General features: G+C 41.2%; 3 protein-coding genes across 3 annotated transcripts; 2 read left to right on the top strand and 1 right to left on the bottom strand.

Annotated features, from left to right (window-relative positions):
* Positions 1 to 1,885: 1,885 nt before the first annotated feature.
* LOC116195134 (translation initiation factor IF-2-like) lies at positions 1,886 to 3,089 on the top strand. Its single transcript, XM_031524109.1, has 2 exons — positions 1,886 to 2,171; positions 2,610 to 3,089. Exons 1-2 carry the CDS (start codon positions 2,064 to 2,066, stop codon positions 2,808 to 2,810), a joined length of 309 nt encoding a protein of 102 aa, XP_031379969.1. The 5' UTR covers positions 1,886 to 2,063; the 3' UTR covers positions 2,811 to 3,089.
* A 1,074-nt stretch (positions 3,090 to 4,163) lies between these two features.
* Positions 4,164 to 6,565, bottom strand: LOC116197541 (UNC93-like protein 1). The gene is made up of 3 exons (XM_031527710.1): positions 5,784 to 6,565; positions 4,995 to 5,524; positions 4,164 to 4,578 (listed from the first exon to the last, which is right to left on the bottom strand). The coding sequence occupies exons 1-3, from the start codon at positions 6,402 to 6,404 to the stop codon at positions 4,344 to 4,346; spliced, it is 1,386 nt and encodes a 461-aa protein (XP_031383570.1). The 5' UTR covers positions 6,405 to 6,565; the 3' UTR covers positions 4,164 to 4,343.
* Positions 6,566 to 13,055: 6,490 nt separating this feature from the next.
* LOC116197109 (endonuclease MutS2) lies at positions 13,056 to 19,118 on the top strand. Its single transcript, XM_031527135.1, has 21 exons — positions 13,056 to 13,219; positions 13,572 to 13,866; positions 13,973 to 14,101; positions 14,511 to 14,678; positions 14,772 to 14,855; positions 14,950 to 15,000; positions 15,178 to 15,234; positions 15,319 to 15,401; positions 15,604 to 15,727; positions 15,814 to 15,873; positions 15,964 to 16,164; positions 16,275 to 16,358; positions 16,436 to 16,583; positions 16,735 to 16,862; positions 16,939 to 16,986; positions 17,082 to 17,209; positions 17,318 to 17,400; positions 17,565 to 17,668; positions 17,851 to 17,921; positions 18,031 to 18,344; positions 18,448 to 19,118. The coding sequence occupies exons 2-21, from the start codon at positions 13,627 to 13,629 to the stop codon at positions 18,603 to 18,605; spliced, it is 2,463 nt and encodes an 820-aa protein (XP_031382995.1). The 5' UTR covers positions 13,056 to 13,219; positions 13,572 to 13,626; the 3' UTR covers positions 18,606 to 19,118.
* Positions 19,119 to 19,224: the final 106 nt, after the last annotated feature.

The following is a 19,224-nucleotide window of genomic DNA, read 5'->3' as shown; positions in this document are numbered from 1 at the left end:
CCATTGGAACCTTGTATAACTTCCCGTATATACTATCTACGGATCTTAATGTCAAGAATTCGATTTTGATAACAGGAATTTTACTATTTCTATGCAGGTCCAAATCTAGCTCCGCCCATGAATTCGCTCCGATCCATTACATAATCCCCGCGATAGCAAATTCAAAAAAAAAAGGGACAGAAAAAGCCTACAGTAACAATACCTCTATTATAAAGCTCAAAGGACGACCTTAGTCTCACCTTCTCATTTCAAAAATTGCCCAAACTAATTATATTATGATTAATTACAACCATTAGATTAAAGCTATAATAATAGATTCTCAATGATAACTACTACTCGCTACCCCATTTTTATCTTCACTCTTTCCCATCTCCCACTTTTTCTACGTCTCTTTCTCTATCTAATTTGAGAATGATTTTTTTCCCCTTTTGTTCATTTGTTGTTGTAAATTTATATTGCTTTTTTTTAATACAAATTATTTTCTTTCAATGAAGTAATCTGTCCTTAGCCGTAATTCCACAAAATCAAGGGGGTTCTTTGATACTTTTATTTAATTTTTCCAATGGGTGGAATCAAACAAAAGAGGACCGAATGACCAGCTATTTGTTGCTGGGCCCCACGTGATACTGGGCCTCAGTAAATTAAAAGATGGATTAGGCTCATACGAGGCCCAGCCCAATGATACCTACATTGGCAAGGCTTTCTATAGAACAATCATCCATGCATGCGCGGGTGTGCATGGATACCGGGGTATACTCGAAACCGGTAGGAACCTACCCGTTAGGATAGAGTTTGGGTAACTCTTATTGAAAATAGGGTAAAGTCCGGGTATTAAAATAAGGAGCTGATAAAAACCGATTCTGATTCCGAGTATTGCATGTAAGGTACCCAGAATCGAAACTGGAACCGATATCCGGACATTCACTAAAAAAAAAAATACTGAAGTGAAACCAAACCAGTAACCCACCCCATCGTTCTCCTCTATGTCTGAGACATTCTTGATTTCCCCCTTTCTTCTTCAGTAACTTATCTCATTGTTGTGTGAGATCGTATTACGGATGTTTAGTTTTGTAGATGGATTGATGAGACATATTATTCTTTATTGTAGATGTATTGTGAATTAATCTAAATCTACGTCGACATTCTGTTTTGCATGATTACTGATTATAGATGATGCATTTTCGATTTTATTTAGCGATAAATTTTTTTTTATAGGTTCCAATAGAGTATCCGAAACTTGTGATATAATACATGTTTCGGTTCTTGGACTTAACAAAGTAGAGTATGGTTCCAAAATCTTGGAATATATCCCTTACAGGGTATGGTTTGGGTATTGTGAAAAAAATATGGTACTCAGATTCTAACACCCTTAATGGGTATTGCCATCATTTTGTTCACTTGTAGTTCGTCCATCGTGATGGAATGACTTATTTGGTTCGTACCTCTGTAATACCAATATCTCATGCCGATTCGGCCTATCTCATGTTCCCGCAAACCTTAATATGGATCCTAATGTGTTCCACCAAAGAAAGAGATGATGGATCGACTCCGAGATGCTTAGGGGTTAGTGCTTGTGGGCTCCCCCTACTAAGTAGTCCTTTAGGAATAATCAATGACCAAGACTCGAATAGTATGGTTTATGACCTCGGCGGATATTAGCGTACGCCTTGGAACAACATCGATTCAACTAGCTCAACCGTCAATGATCAACTTCCCGGACATGCCCAACAGAAAAACCAGACGTGACAGCCTCTATTGATCACTGTCAGCCATTAATCCCAGCCGAAAGAACAGGTCAAGAGACCTTCTGCTTAAAACAAGCTCCTCCGCATGGATAAATATGGAAAACAGTTTCCCTTTCCTTGGTTATTATTAGGAAACAGGTTCCATCTATAAAATCAGCCTCCTGGCCTCCCCTGCAATTCCTCAGCCTCAGAATCTGTTAATTACTGGTTTGATAGATCCTATATAGAAACTTGCTCCCTCCACCTCCAAGTCTCGCCCAATTCTTCCCCCCACCAAAAAAAAAAAAGTTCGATATCTCGAGATATTCTAAATCAATAATGGGAGGTTGTGCGAGCAGACCTAAGGACTTGGACATTGCCCCCGAGGCCGTCCCCAAGGAGGCTCCTGCCAGCCCTGCCAAGGCTGAGGCCGAGGCTGCTGCTAAGGTCAGTTCCTTTTTTTCTTTTCTCGGTCTTTGTCTTTTTCCATTTGCAGTTATAAACTTCCCGGAAAACCATCTTTCTTCCCGTGTTCAAAAACTTCATTGACTGCAATACATCGAAAACATTTATTCGATACTCACTTCCATTGGAAATAATGCAGTGCATTGCTCCTGACAAAAGATTTTGCGATTCAACATGTCCGGTTAAGCGGCTGAAGCACGTATTATACAGTCTTCCATATCGTGAATTACCAAGCTATGCTTGAAAACTTCTCCTAGATTTGTTTCCATGGAGAAAACCAGCTCCAACTTTTGAAGCATGACCTGAGCTATGAAATTCACAGTTTTGTGGTATCACCAAAAAACGTACGACATGACCCAAGTCACCGACTTACCCCCTTTCCTCTGCCTGACGTGGAATTATATGGAACTGTACTTTCAGGAGAACGAAAACAATGGAGGTGAGACCGAGAATAAGGAAGCGGCTGAGAGCAACAGTGCAGCAGAGGCTGAAGTCAAGACCATAACCGAGGATAAGGCTGAAGCTGCCGCCGAGGAAACCAAGGATGAGGCTGCTGCTGCTGTTGCTGTCTCTGAGAAGCCAGAGGAGGTGAAAAAGGAGGAGCAAAAGGAGGCTCAGTAGGAGAAAAAGGAAGACGCAGCTCCGAGCTCAGACGATAAGGACACACCAGCAGCTGCTACAGCATAAGGAGAAAGAACAAGAAGATAATTAACATTTCAATCGATTCGTTTTCTGTTTTTGGAGCTTAAAAGGGATGGAAAAATTGAAGAGAATATGTGGGGGCGGAGATTAACAGTAATGTTCACTAGTCCTGTATTGTGCGGATCCACTTAGAAAAGTTTTAACAATCAAACTATTCCATTCATAGAAGAAGTCTATTCTCCGTGTTTGTTCGTTCAAGTTTCTGAAGACAGTACTTCATCCTAAACCTGCATCAATTTCACGGCTCCGTGACGAGCATCAGAAACAGTTCGTTAAATGTATGAACCTCTCAAGTAGACATTCAGAACTTATAATCAGTTCGACTTCTCAGCAATCAAATATTGCTACGCAAGAGAGCCAGTGACACGGGCGCATGACGTCCATTTGAGGCAGTTTCTAATGAGAATGACTAGATAAAAGATAAAAGATAATGTTCTTAAGGGTCACGAGTCGAGACAAACTCCGCGACTATGCCTCCTTGCGTATGAATTCTTGCTCAATGTCAGATTATATATTCATGTCATGATCAGTTCCTTGGTATTTAGCTTTTGTTACCTTCGGGAAGGAAATGTCTTCATAAATCTGTCGATAGCAACTTTTGCTTGCCCGTGCAATTAGGGTGGGTCTTCAATCAATTGGGACTGCTTTGGACTGTTCAGTAAGTTTAAACTATAAACGTACAACAATGAGGTCGGCAACGGGATTGACGACATTTAGACACATTACGACAACACCATTGTCTTAGAACAGGATAGCTACACTCTCATACAATTAAATCCAACTTGCATCTCCTCGAATCTTAGGAGTTGCAGCTGGTTCCAAATCGAAGCTCCATTGCATATAATTCCCTATTCGGGTTTGAATTTCTCGAATCTTTTGCTTTGACAGGAGACAAATGAAACCTGTTCTAGGCCATAACACCATTTACCCCATCTTTGATCGGCTCATTGTAATTCCTGCAGAGAGTCCACATAATATGCATTTCCTAGTCCGAGGCTACAATGCCAACTACTAGGACAAGCTGAGACCCGGCTTGCATGGTGTTGATGGCAAGGAAAGTACACAGATAATCTTTTTGCTTGCATGGAGCTATAATACCTTACCTGACACGGTTGTAGTCCTCTGTTTGTACCATACATTAGGATTTATTCAGACATGAAAATGACAGGAAAACTCTACAGACAAGCTTCGATTCCAGAAACAGTGCGGCACTTAGGCAACTTTCTAGTTGGCTTGTTTTAGCAGGTGATTATCAAAGAATCTGACAGCAAATTCCGATGAGAACACAAACTTTTCTGATTCCAACTTTGATACACTGTTGAATGTATCATTTACACAAGGAGAATTTCATATTTCAAGAGCCTGCTAGCTTCCGGGATGGACCATTCACCTCCAGAAGGGCAAGAGAGAAGATAAGCATGAAAAAGAAAGATTCTGAACAGGTTATATTTCCTAGACTTTAGCATCAGTTGTATAAACCGGACCAGTCGAAGTAAGAGCGGCTTCCTTCGCGGGTTCCTCCTCATCCTTCACAGCCAACATCACGAGAACTAGTAGAAGAGGATAGCTCACTGTCGTGAGAGACCAATTGATGATGAGCTGATTCAAGAACGAGACTTTATGGGTATCCACTTGCCAGGCGACTGCCGCTCCTGCACTCTGAACTCCCTTATAGAACCCACTGTATCTGAAAATACAAAGCTAAAGGCCGTCAAAAAAAGCTGATAAAATTATGCTTGATTCAATTGTAAGTACAGGAATCAAAAGTTGAACATAAAGGAAGATATTATAACATTTATGTACTAAACTTTGATTCTACAAAATCAGTCGCACACCTTTTTCCTAACAAGCAGAAAGAATAACGTAACAAGTGATCAGATTATTAACACCGTCTTGTTAAGAGCAATTTGACTGGAAAATTATTCCCGCACTCTCTGAAACCAAACAGTAATGCCAGTGTAAGAGGATCTAAGCTTATCCAATATCTTTGCCACTAGGATGAACTACCAAAAATTTCCTTTTGAGGTTTGCTAAATCCTGCTATAACTGAAGAAGGTACACCACAAGAAAGCAATTTGAGTTCGGCTCATAACAGTGTTTCACCTGCTGAGGGTCTCAGAATCATCTGCCAGTGCCCCGATTACCCAGTAAACCATGCTCTGGAACATAGCATCTAACAGCCCATAACTGAAGTAGAGCACGAAAGGACCAGCAAAACCAGACCCCGAGCTCTTAAAATCCAACTTATCGAGCACATCATCGCGGGAGTACTTCACCTGATTGGCTAACCCGCCTCCCCAGATGGCAGTCCCCAGAAGACCCACCACTATGATCCCAACAAATCCCCTCATCCTCCGACTTGAGAAGCTGAAGTCCAATATGTACCCAATCCCAACTGATCCCAGCATCTGTGCCCCCCAGTAGAAGACATTGTTGAACCCTCTGGTCCTGATGTTGAAGAGGACACCGTTGACGTTGTTGAACTGGTAGCTATAGAAGAAGTTGCTTGCCCAGGCAGCAGGGGCGATAAGCAGCATCTTCCAGTTGAGGAACAGCTTGAGGATCTCAGTCGCCTCAGTCGAGATGTTCGAGTACTTCATGTTGGTGCAGCGGGTTCCATCATCCCGAATCACCTGAGCAAGTGATCAAATATAATTGAACCGACCGAGCCACTAGGCTGTAGCCACGAGGCACACTACTAATAACGGAATGGTCATCCCTTCCAATCAAGATATATAAAAATAGTATCACGATACATTCATGATTCTAGACAATCTAGACAGTTTACTATTACCTACTGTAATAGACACTCAAAGTACTATCAGTCCGATATCCCAGTGCGGGCATGATCGGAATCAAAGATTGAAACTTTGTTCTACAAAAATTAATTACCTTCCTTGGTGGGAGGATGGCGAGAGAGAGCAGAGTGCCGGCTGTCATGAAGCACATGAAGCCGATGTAGGTGGCATCATTGACGGATGCCGCCTGGCTTTTGTAGTTGAGAATGAAGGGGATGAGACCTCCGATGACACCGCCCGTGTTGAAGATGCTCCAGAAGATGGAGATGTAGGTACCCTTTCGGTTGGCGGGAGGGTAGGCGGTCATGATGGCCCCTTCACCGGCCCAGAGGAGCCCGGCGCCGACTCCGAGGATGGCTCCAGCAACGATGGCGAAGGCTTGGTGGTGGTAGTGGTTGTAGTAGAGGAAAGAGCCCGCGTAGAGGACGTAGGTGGAGCAGCCGGCGGCGAGGGTGAGGCGGGGGCCGAGGAGGTTGTAGATTCCACCGCCGAGGACGCCGAAGAGGGCGAAGGTGGTGTAGAGGGCGGTGTTGGCGTTGTTGGCAGCGGTGGGGTCGACCTGGCCGCCGCCGCCCATGCCGGAGAGGGCGTTGAACATGCCGGGGCAGCAGAAGCACACGAGACCGATGAGGCTCACCTGGGTCAGCGGGGAGTTGTAACGAAACAGCGATTTGCGCGGCGGCGACAATGACCCTTCCTCCTTCTCGACACCCATTGTCAGTTTGTCTGAAAAACCAGGGCGATGGCAATGGGCTGGGGTTCGAGGAGAAGAGAGGCGCAGTCTGCGTGTTTCGGGGGACAGAGGAGGAAGAAGAGGAGAGGAGAGCGGGGGGATTTATTGCGGGAGAAGAGCCCGGCCGGGGGGAAATGCAAATGCAAGAAGAATGGAGCACAAAGCGACAAAAAGAACAACATCAGCGGCGGCGGCGACAGTTTCTGCTGTTTTGTTGCCATTGCCAGTGCCATTCCCCCAATTTAATTTTTTTTTCCTTTTCCTTTTTGAATGGTAAACGTAGATTCTATAAATTCACAGTAAAAATGGATACTATGAAAAATGTCCCCATGCAGACATTACAAGAACAGAGAAAATAGTTTATCAGCGGACAAACTATAAAGAATAATGAGTGAAAAATCACCTACAAATAGTAGGTTTACAATTACAATATGCAATCTTGAACTACTAAATTCAAACAATACCTACTAGCTTATTTTCATCGTGGACCCCGTGGAATTCAGGAAGGGGAGCGCATCCTTAGTCCTAAATCCACCATGAAAAACTACCCTATAATGAAAAAGTCACTACAGAGTATAGTAGTAGGATGTCCCATACCGGAATCCATGCACAAGATTCCCTACAGACCGCAATTAACGGACATAATCCAATCGACCTATTGCTTAATGACCCAATCTCAGGTAGTCAAACCAAAGAAGCAAACCTCTTTGATTGGTACAGACCAGCAGTTACCTTTCGAGGAGCCAAAACTTGCACAAAACCGAGCAAAAAAGTGTTGAGCCACAAAAGGCTGGCATGAGTAGGCGGAAGGCAAGAGTAGTCGGTCCATTGGTGCGATCCTCGATAGTAGGGGCCGGGATCGAGGACATATGTGAGATAGGAACTCAGAAACTTTAGCCTTGTTAAAAATAGCAGCATTGCTCTGCTTCTATAGCGACCGTAAAACATAAAGGAAAATGATATTGCATGGAATATTTAATGAATGCACCTGATAAGCCTCACAATTAGTTCGTATCCGTTCATGGATTGGTAACCAAAAAGTGGCCAGCTTAGAATTAGGACACTCTAACCTGCTCCAAAAATCTTTTGGAACAGAGCACTCGTGGAGAATATAGATAAGGGTTTCCTTTGTTTGGGAGCAGAGCTGACAAATAGGGGAACCATTCATGCCCCGGTTGCAAAGATGATTTGCACAAGGGACCTTGTGGTGACATCATAGCCATAAGAAACTAAGGACCCTGGAGTGAAATTTAACCTTCCGTACCCATGCCCAATCTTTCTTATCCTCTTTAGGATCACGACCACAAGCCAAGGCATAAGTAGATTTAGTAGTGAATTGACTATTCATCGGGAAATTCCAGAACAATTTATCTTGTCCCTCCCCCAGCATGCTCCTAGGCACACCAGGCAGAAGTTCTCGGATACTCTTAGGAAGTTCCATAGATAGCTTGTCTAGATCCCAGGAGCCATCGTCTTTAAGAATATGAGACACTATATTCCAAAGAGAATCACAGCAGTTTACTCCTCATGAGTCTCACGTTCCACTCACGAGCGGACAGCTGTGATGATTCCGTATCATGTGACACAAGGTCATGTAAAAATTTCTCAAAAATATAAACTAATGTGTTAGTAAATTGATACTTTCACCAGATTTGAAAATCACAAAAAAAAAAAAAAGGGATGGGTAAAGAACTTAATAATTCAATATATGTTCAGGCGATCGACTCAATGTAACAGTTAATATTGTGGTGAAGTGCTGATCTTGTGGTTTGAGTTGAGAAACCGAGAACTGATATATTATATTGAGATTCAGCTTATTTTAATGTGTATTTAAATTTTTTTAAAAAAAAAAAGAGAAAAAGGTTCAGTTAATGCTTGACCTGACTAAACTATTCCTTACTTTTCGGTTTTGCATGTGCTAAAAAATGGGCAGCGAAGTCATAGGACTAATAAATCACATCTTCAACCCCCCCCCCCCCCCCCCCCCCCCCCCCCCCCCCCCCCAAAAGAAAACAGAAGTTTTTCATCACGACACGAGATTTCCTTAAATTCCTTTGACATGTAGGAGATTCTCTAAAAACATGTGGATGTCCTAATTAAGTATTAGTCTTCCTTAATAGATAGATAATATTTCGTAATCTTATTGAAAAAATAAAATGAATTTTTTAAAAAATTCAATAAAGTATGCGATTATGATTTTTTTTCATAAGTATGGCAGCCTTGATCTCCCCAAAAAGGAAAAAGTATGGCAGCCTTGATCCTCATTATCTATATATTCTTTTCTCCCATTTCATAATCCGGATCTTCAAGAATCATTTGTTGGATGAAGATATTTAATAAAATATATAACACGGCTTAGCTGGACGCGGATGGTGTTTACATGCTTATAATTCTAAAACGCTTAATATTAACTTGATTTGGTAATTGGTTACGAGGAAGATTTGAAATCTCAAGCTTTTTTTTTTTTTCCGATTACAAAGGAGGTCCATGGATCTAATATATTGAAATAAAAATAATAAATATCTAATGAATGGACACCGGTAGTTTCACAGTGTATTGAATTTGAAATATCTTGATCACCGGGCGAGATGTGTACTACTGTACTATACCCTATCTTGATTTAAAATCTCGAACTTAATTCGGTTCTTAGTTGCACTAGCCCAGAAGAAAGGCGCATCACTTGAACCTTTCCTCTTCGAAAGGGAGGGGCCCAAGTCAATGGCTAGAGTGGCTTGATGAGTAGGGGCAAATTTTCTTTATTGGACTACGATGAATTAGTAATTAGCACCCAAAAAAAGATAATAATCTTAAATCAAATCGAAAAATTTTATTAGATCTAATATTGAGTACGAAAGATATGATTCGGTTCAAGTATTTTATTAAGAATTTTTATGCTCAGCATAATCAATATCTAAAAGATGAATACAACATGTGATTTAATTCACACTCGACTAAGCATCGAGTGGAAATTGATGTCTCCTGGATTGATGAGAAGTAGTGGATATGGAATATGGTGAAAATGAGTCAAACCTTGAAAAAGTTATTCTATATCGAAAAAAATAAAAAAGGGAAGGGAAAACCGAAAAGGTTTTATTGGTATTTTGCTTTTGGACCCACTTGTGGTAGCTATGATATGAATATTCGCCGGCCGCCGGCAATCATTACACCCAAACCAAGAACCTCTCTATGCTTATTTATTAAATTATGATAATGGTAAAAATAGAAATAAAAAAAGAAAAGGTTGGCTGCATATCCTAAACCTATGTTCTGAATTATCCATTTGGAGCATTTGTACGCAGGTTCTTCTTGACAGTGATTATCTTTTTATCAGTAGGCCTGTGAGATTCTTCCGGATAATAATAGTAAAAATTTCTTTTTGATGTTGAGAGATTCCATGCATAATACTTAAATATAATCGCTGACTCATAGTAACAAAAAAGTCCGATCTCCTTTAAAGACAGTCAAGGATAAAAGTTATTAAAATATAAAACACATACTTTGAAAATTATTTTATTTATAAATCACTTATAATTTCTCATTTTTTTTGCCAAGGAAATGATTATCAAATAATACTCAAAAATAAAATAATAAAAAGCAAAAAGTACGCAATGGTGGAGGGAGCAAGCAGATTCATCATAACTTTTCTTAAGAGGTGGTAATCCGCTTTGGGCCTTATTAAGTCGAGATTTTATCCCCATCATGTTTCTTGAAACAAATTACAAAATCCCGGTGTGGAAGGGGGCAAGGGCCCTCCACTACCATCCCTAACTCCTCTTCAAGCATCTTCATCTTCATTTTTATTTTTTTTCAAGTTTTTCAATTTTATGTTTTTATTTTTCTAAAATATAAAATTTAAATTTTCAAAAAAATTAATGAAATATTAATAAAAAAGCACATAAAAAACTGAAAACTTAACGGAATAACAAAAAACTTAATGGGAAAAAATACAATAGAAAAAGAACAATTTTGAAAGTGAGTAAAATGAGCAGAGTATAATATATATATTTTTTATATTTACTCTAATTATTATTTTCTTGGGCTATATTGTTCGAGTTAGAAGGAAATGATCTCATGTACGGCAAACACTTACTCACAGAACTAACTTGAGGGTGGCATCTATATATGTAAGCGGGGATTGACCCAAACGAGCTGGGTTTGACAGTTGCCCTCCTAAAATTTTGATGTTATATGGAATAATATAATTATTTCTTCAATTATTAGTAAAACTACTTATATTCACCCCCTAACTCAGCAACATAACTTACTTTCCATTTTGCCCTCGCTAAGGATTCACCCCCTTGATCAAAATCCTGGGTGTAGGTAAGTCCAAATTTATTTCTGCAATTCTATTAAATCAATGGAATGGATGTTTATATTTGATAAACAAAGATTTTAGAATGTCGACAAATCCGACTGAGCAAATACAGATTAAGAATATACTGAGTTTGGATTAAAACTAAGCTTCGGTGGAAGTGAATTATGGTGTTCCTTCATTTGTTGTCCGCATGCTGTCACATATTTGCTCTTTTTTTTTTTGACAACTACGAAACAACTTTTTCCTAGGAACAACAGATCAATCGTTTCGAGTGACCAACTCAAAAACCATCGAAATCGGTCAGAAAATGATTGTCAAGAACCCCAAGTGGAAGCAACATTTTGGCTATATGGACGGTAGTGCAGGAGCAATGCTCCTAAGAGAGGAGATTGATGTGAGCAACATTCACTAGTAGATATGTATCTCTTTCTGTTCCTTCTGCGCCAGAATAGATGAGACACCGGTGGGGACGTAGAATTCGACCGAAATGGCATAAGTGGGATTTTCTGGCCTTCTTGTGCTGATTATGACAGTTGCAGAATCATTTAGGTTATTCCATGTGTTATATAGAATTTTGAGGTTGTTAGAAGGAACAAGACTCCACTTGAAGCATCATTCGGTAGCGCCAAGCAGAACCGATAAGAACGGATAGGAAGGGAAAATGCATTTAGTGAGGAAAAATGCATTTTTGGATACATAGAAAAGAGGAAAACTTGCCGGGCAAATCCAGAAGGCTATGCATGACCTCTTTCAAGGCCGAGATGAGATGAGATGATATCTGATAGAAATCCATATATTGGCCTTGATAAGCCATGGTGGCCACTCCGTAGTCCATAAGGAATGCCCACACTACACACACCCTTTTTCTGATCTTGTGAGATTTTGTATAGGAAACTCAGTCAGGGAAGGCACGGTTATACATCTTAATGATCTTCCTGATAGAGAAAATTCGTTCGTCTCTTTGATTTTGGGTCCTTTGATGAGGGAGGACAGTAGGACTCTTAGCTGATACGAAGTCGAAAATTCCAGCATGCTTCTCCATATGGTGTGTGGACCAGAAGTCAGAGCCATAGAACAGATGTGACTTGCGAGGAAGGAAAGCTATATGCATCAGAGGAAGGAACTACCTATTATCAAGACTTTGATACATGTTTTCTAAATTATATAACGTTGGGTCCAGATCACAATTATAATAGATGTTTTTGCCTGAAACAGTTACTGAAAATAATGTCAAACTGCACAAACATAAATACAGAGAAATAAAGTCCGGGATCGCATACATTCCAAAAAAGAAAAATTCAGGGATGTATAGTACTGGAAAAACTGCAGAAAATTGTCGGCCAAACAAGGAAGACAAGTTAACTTTGGTCCTTCTAGACGCTGCAATTCCCATCCAAGAGAAATCTCGACCAACCACTTGAGGCTCACTTTGGGAATCTGCCTCATATACATAATCCTGATTTACAGCAGCTTCAGTTACAATGAATCAAACACCAGAATATCTCCTGTGAATTTTTTTCCCTTGCATGGACTTGGAGGGCAGCCACAACAGCTGCATCCAAGTAAATTGTACTCAGTTGCTACAGTGTGCTGAATACTGATGGAGCACTGCATTCCTAGAATCACGATTTTCTCAGGTGCGTTGAAAAATCGCAGGTCTTGTCCATGTCCAAGGTTGAACTGGAGATAAGCAACTTCATATCAGGCCTAAAGCGAGTAATGTCCATGACCAATCCGAAAAAGACATCCGTACTAGGTGTGCTCTCATGAGCTTCATCAATTATCACAACACTCTGGCTAGCAATATTGGTTTTGGTGAGGAATTTTTGCAGCAGCATCCCTTCTGTCATATATTTCAAAATTGTCTTCTCGGAGGTGTAATCCTCGGAACAGATAGAACAACCAACCTCCTGCATGAGCTCGACTCCCATCTGCTGAGCTACCCGAGCAACCATGCTCATAGTCCTGGCGGGGCTGGGCCCAGACAATCTTCCTTCCGTGCTTAATTTACCCAAATTCATGGAGGTGTTGGGGTATGTGAGTAGTTTTCCCCTTAACAGTCTCCTAAAAAAAGATAAGAACCTGATGACTCTTGACAGCCTCAAGTGAGTCCTCCTTGATTCGAAACACGGGCAGCCTATCCTGCTCCTCCCTACACGCTTTCTGCTTCTAAGATTGCGCCTTTGGCCTCTGGGGGGACGTGGGGATGGGGAGGCTGCTGTTACTCACTCATCATAATTCTCGCTTTTCATCATACATGCCTTTATGTTCTCTACCTGGTGCTCAAAATCACACTCATACCCATCGTGGGTCGGCCTCTTCCCATTGCAACCAAACTTCAAGGTGGCATTCTAAGTCTGATAATCTTTCCAGCCGGCCTCTTGTTTATCTTCATGGTACCTCCGCAAAGCAATATCAAAACCGCTTTTCCTGATCGAGAGCCCCTTTCTGGTCATATGCTTCAGGCACTTGGTACTCATGGGTATGGATAAAATCCTCTGCTTGGTACTTATTCGCTGTGACGTAGGTTACGCTCATCGACTCCTGAGTGTTTTCAGGACTCCCTAGTATAGGAACTCTTTGTCCTGGTAATATCGTCGCTCGGTTCCCTGAGCTGCTTCTGCTCTCGCTTCTTGAGATACTCTTTAACTCGAAACTGTTATTGCCCTATCGGGAATGCAATCAAAATCTTCTTCTCCCGTTGAATCGAGCCAATCAAACAGCCGTTAACATGTCATGTTTCTTAGCCGCAAAAAAAAAAAAAAAAAGAGTCACGTCTATTTTATGCTATTATCTCATTTACCTTCATCTGCTCTGCTGCATGTATACATAAGGGAGTAGTCCAACCCCGCCATTTTTAACGGTCTGAGGTGAAGAGGAGAAGACCCAATGATTCTATCTGCAAGAATCGCAGTCCCCTCAGTCTCCGTTGCTTTCCCAGGTGGTCTTGTACGGTCCACTCAGTTAAAGTTCCAAGCTTTCCTCAAACAGCCCTCGGTTGCAAGGACCGACCCTGTTCCAAACAAATCATGCGCCCACGGCAACAGTCTCAGAGTCCTCGAATGGGATAAGCTCTGCGACTCCGTTGCCTCCTTTGCCGGCACCTCACTAGGCCGCAAGGCTACAAAGGTGAGCATGAGTGAGCTCGATTCTTGAAATTAGTTGAAGGGTTCCTGTTTTGGTGTGATTTGGTTGGTGATTGTTCTTGATTTGAATTCGGTGCTTGATACTGTAGAACCAGCTGGCTTCTCTTAATCAGACGTATGAGGACAGCTTGAGGCTTTTGGAGGAGACTAATGCGGCCGTGGAGATGCACAAACATGGCGGTTTCAGCTTGGACTTTGGTGGCATTAACGTTGCTCTGGTGGGTTAGTTTATTTTCCCATTCTGGAGTCTGGAAGCTAAACATAGAGGCATCAATGCTCGGAACCGTTTCCTCTTTCTCTGTTTCTGAGCCTTTAGAACATCCAACTAGCTTAGGTTATCATGCCTGAGCCCTTATTGGATCTGGAAAGCTCGTCTTTCGGCCAATGTTGGGTTTGCTTCCAACTGCTCTAGTTAGATTTAGGTAATGTTTGTTGGCTAAAGCCCTTCACGACCAATCTTCAGACACCATTCAGTCGCTGCAGATTCAACTCCTTTTTTATGGAATTGCAGCTTCTAGTTCTTGTAAATTAACTCTTTGTTTCATATCCATAAACTAATGTTTAAGGTCTGCTTGCATTACTTTCTGTTGGTTTTGCTGTCCCCCAAATTTCTGTTTGTCCTTGAAGGTAAGGTCTGCGATTCAGCACGTATGGAGAGACTCACCAATAACGGGACATGAAGCAATAGCCTTCTCTTCTCTATTGCAATTTGCTGAAAGTTTGCAGCTTAGCCTGAGGGCGGTACTCAAGGAAGATGCAGACTGGCACGGACGCCTGATGCCTCTTACTGAAGTAGTAAGTGGAGCTCTATTGAGATATAAGTTAGGAGCCAATGCAGCTTCTGTTTGTGTTTCCATGGACTTATCATATTGTTGTATTTACTTTCAGATCCTGCAAATGGTGGTAAAGAGATCACTAATCAAGTTGATACAGCAAGTCATAGATGAAGACGGCTCTGTTAAAGACTCCGCAGTGCGTTCTTTCGAACTCAAGATTTTTTCTGTTTTTAGCTATTGTTCAGTCATCATAGTCTGTATCCCACTTGAGTGCCTGTTTATTGCTTCAGAGTCCTTCGCTGAGGCGAGCACGTGAGCAGGTGCAGATGCTTGAAAATAAGGTAAAAGCATCATCAGCTAGTCTCACTCATTTTGCAATTCTCTCGTTCTGACAGGAATGTTTGTACTCTATTCCTGGAAATCAGCTCTTTATAAAGTTTATGCCTTAAATGTGATGGCAGTAATCTCTTCCTTCATTAACGGATTTCTCAATAGTTCTTTACTGTTTCTCTGTTCAGCTACATCAGTTGATGGACAGTTTAATCAGGAGCGAGAACGACAAATCATCCTTCCTAGTATGTCTACGAATTGGGTTCTGCAGTTTTGTTCTGAGTAAGCATATTGTATTTCTAATGCTAATACCTATGGCTTTGATTCAGGAAGTCAGTAATGTTGATGGAAGGTGGTGCATAAGCTCAGGGGTCGATAGTCGGACAAACTTCGGAGGCCTGTTGTTATCAAGGTGATACTTGTTTTGCATTAGGAATTTTTACTAGGACCTAGTGTAAAAGAGTTCTCAGAAACTGAATGAGTTGCAGAAATTTATTATGTTGAGCTTACAGTGACAAATAGTTGTATTAAACCTTGCCTACAGAAGTCTTTCCGCTGCCAGGTCAATCTTATTATTGGATATATCGAGTTCTGCTGAATACAATCTATTGCAGTGGTTCAGGTCGTGGAAGCATCATAGAGCCACTTGCTGCGGTTCCTTTAAATGACGAGTTGCAACAAGCGAGGGCATTAGTGGCTAAGGCTGAGGATGAAGTGCTCCTAATGCTAACAAAGAAGGTTTCCACTTTTTGCAGCATGAAATTTCTTTTATGACCTGATTCTGTGTTCTCCTGATTCGCTGGCTAGTTTCACTTGTTGAACAGATGCAAATGGATCTTGAAGACACCGAAATGCTACTGCACACTATGGTCAAACTAGATGTGGTTAGTTGCTGATATATACTCAGCGTGAGAATACTTGGTACTAGTTCTTTAGGAGATTAATTCCTCAGAGCTTGAGTTTCTTATGCGTAGATCAATGCTAGAGCAACATATAGCCTTTCATATGGCGGGAGTTGCCCAGATTTGTTTCTGTTTCAACACGACAATATCTCAGAGGGTCTGCAAAATGGGGAGTGGACATTGTTTCTCCCTGAAGCTTATCATCCTTTGTTACTTCAGCAGCACAGGCAAAGCTTACAGAAGGCAGAGAAAGATATAAATGATGCAGCTGCAGTAAGTTACTGCAAGATTGACGCCGTTTCTTTTTATTGATCTTTTTCTCTGTTGTTCATACTTTGTATAGTTCTTTCCTCTTAATTTTCGGTAGTGCTTCTTGGGTTTAGGAAATTGGGAGAAGAAAAATGCAGCCAGAAAGAGCTACATGGAAGAATGAAAGAGATATTGATCTTTCGGCCTTAAAAGAGAGGGTACTTTTCTTAGCACTTTTTCCTACTGATCATGAATAAATGTGTCAAACCTTATATTGGTTAGTGCTGATTTATAGGTTGTTGCACTTAAACAAGCTCGCCCAGTTCCAGTCGATTTCTTCATATCTCGAAAAACTAGAGTTCTTGTTGTTACTGGACCTAATACGGGCGGGAAGACTGTGTGCCTGAAAACGGTTGGATTAGCCACTATGATGGCAAAATCAGGTAGGCATTTTAATGTTGTTTCTTTACTTTCTCGGCTCATGTGACTTCTTCTACATGTAAGTTGAATCTGCTGGATGTGAGAATCAATCTCAATTCAGATACAGATCCAAGTTTAGCCAGTAGAAACTCAATACAGTTTTCCTTATCTTAGGGCTTCACGTTTTATCGGCTGAATCAGTGAAGATTCCTTGGGTTGATTCAGTATTTGCCGATATTGGTGATGAACAATCTTTGTCGCAATCTCTGTCTACCTTCTCCGGACACTTGAAACAAATCAATGTAAGCATACTTTCCCCTATACTTTTGATATTTAGAAAGAAATGGATGTTCTGATGCAATGCATTACATGATGAAGGACATTCAATCAGAGTCGACAACCCAGTCACTGGTGCTACTGGACGAAGTACGTTAATAGTAGTCTTTCCATAACTATGTTTTTATGCATTTGTCTGAACTGCCCTTGCCTATTTCAATGACTGGTTAGGCACAAAAATTTAGGTTGGAGCAGGGACAAACCCTATCGAAGGAGCAGCACTGGGAATGTCATTGCTGGAAACTTTTGCTGAGAACTCTTTATTGACAATAGCTACGACTCACCATGGTGAACTCAAAACCTTGAAGTACAGGTATCTAAAGCAGCTAGAGAAATGGTTGTTTCTTATTATATGTGCAGCATACAGTGTATTGCTCCGAGAGCAGCTCTGGGTTAATTAGGTCTCTGGTTACTCTGACAGTAATGAAGCTTTTGAGAATGCTTGTATGGAGTTCGATGATGTGAAGCTAAAGCCTACTTACAAGATTCTGTGGGGAATACCAGGTCTGCTCCTATTGGTATTAGTGGTCACAACTTGAGTTTTAATTAGTTCTTGTCTCTCCTGCAATAGAAGTGTGAAAGTCATCTGTGACATCTTAAAATTAGATTACAAAAGTAGAGGAAATTAATAAATCTCCCATGTTGAAACCACTTTTATCTATTTGTAGGGCGCTCAAATGCGATTAATATAGCAGAAAGACTAGGACTACCTGCTCCAATTGTCGAAGATGCTCGAGAACTCTACGGGGCAGCAAGTGCAGAGATTAATGAGGTAGCCGAAATCATCTCTTCTTTTTCAGTGAACGTAGTTATCTCTTCTTTAGGATATCTGTAATGAGGTTCCCAGTGGCAAAGCACTAGGCACCAATCATCATTTGTCTTTTCAAGTGAGATAATTTGAGGGTTCTGTTTAAGACCTCGTTGACGAGATATAGAAATCTCTGTGACTCGCAGGTCATAATTGACATGGAAAGATTCAAGCAAGAATCTCGAGATCTCCTAGAAGAGGCACGGAATTACCTCAAGTGAGAACGATTTGCTGACTGGATAGCCCTTTACTATAGATTAGCATTAGCATTTGATTGAAGTTTTATTTTCTTGCGCTTAGAATGATCCCATTATTTCACGTTTTAGGCTATCAAGAGACCTCCACGAAAATCTGCTAATCTCCAAGAGGAAAATCGAGAGACATGGCACTAAGCTGAGGCAGAAAAAGCTGCAAGAAATATCGGAGGCTGCCACTAGGGCTCGTTCGATTCTCCATAGTAAAGCAAGGCAATTTCGGGAGTCCGCAGCACAGAAAGTCCAACCAATTAGAGTGAACACAAGTCAGCAGAAATTTACCAAAGTGCCGCAAGACGGTAAAAAAGAGAAGAACGAAGATCTCATGCCTACAAAGAGCGTTTTATCTTCTCCTGAAGCTTCAGAGGAGGCAAAGGCCAGACTTGGTACTGAAGATTGGACTCTCTATCTGAATGCTCTCCTTGTTTATGCTACAATAGAAATCCTCGGTTCGAAATTGTTTCATAATCTTTTCCTTTTGTTCTGCAGATGAGAGGACTGTTCTTCCGGAAGTGGGTAGCTCGGTGCATGTTTTGTCGCTTGGAAGGCAAGCAATGGTTCTAAAAGTGGACCCCTCCAAGGAAGAGGTAGTAGTGCAAGCGGGTAACATGAAGCTGAAGTTGAAACTTATTGACATCAGGACCTGAATCATAGAAAAACGAGCTGCACATACAACGCTATTCAAGGTAATGATCTCAGAGGCAATGTTACCCTGCTATACTGGTAAGTTGTAGAGGTAGAGTTTATATCGATTTATTTCTCGGGTCAGAAAAAGTTCCTGGAGGACCAAATTGTACCTCCAATGGAAGCGGTTGTCCCTGTCGTCGTAGGGGCACTCTTGTAATTTCGTAGTTCGACAGAAAGAGCGATGCTCGATGGTTGATCCTGAATGGAATGATGCAAGCTGCAGAACATCCCTCATCAAAACACGCATCCCCTTGCACGGAATTTCTTTACTTTTTCCAATTTTTTTAAGGTTTTGGGTTTTGACTTTGCTTCCTAATAACATTTATGAACATCTTTGGTATCTTCCTCGCCCTCCTTAATTCCTTCCTTGAATTTAGTAGAAAAATAGAAAAGGGGACACTTTCCTGTATGTAGTGCTTGGCTCCTGTGTAACCCATTATGAGGAAATGAAGATGCAATTTCCTCCTCTCTAACCGTCCTTTTATTCGGTAATCGATCGTTCTGTTTTAAGTTACGTTCGGTCCGACCGTCTGTATGTACAAAATTCAGGAAGTTTTGTCGAAGAAACCTGTGCATACC

The sequence above is a fragment of the Punica granatum genome, chromosome 2 (genome assembly GCF_007655135.1).
Source record: "Punica granatum isolate Tunisia-2019 chromosome 2, ASM765513v2, whole genome shotgun sequence".
Lineage (NCBI taxonomy): Eukaryota > Viridiplantae > Streptophyta > Magnoliopsida > Myrtales > Lythraceae > Punica > Punica granatum.
The sequence above is the reverse complement of the archived record's forward strand: the minus strand, read 5'-3'. Positions and strand labels throughout refer to the sequence as shown.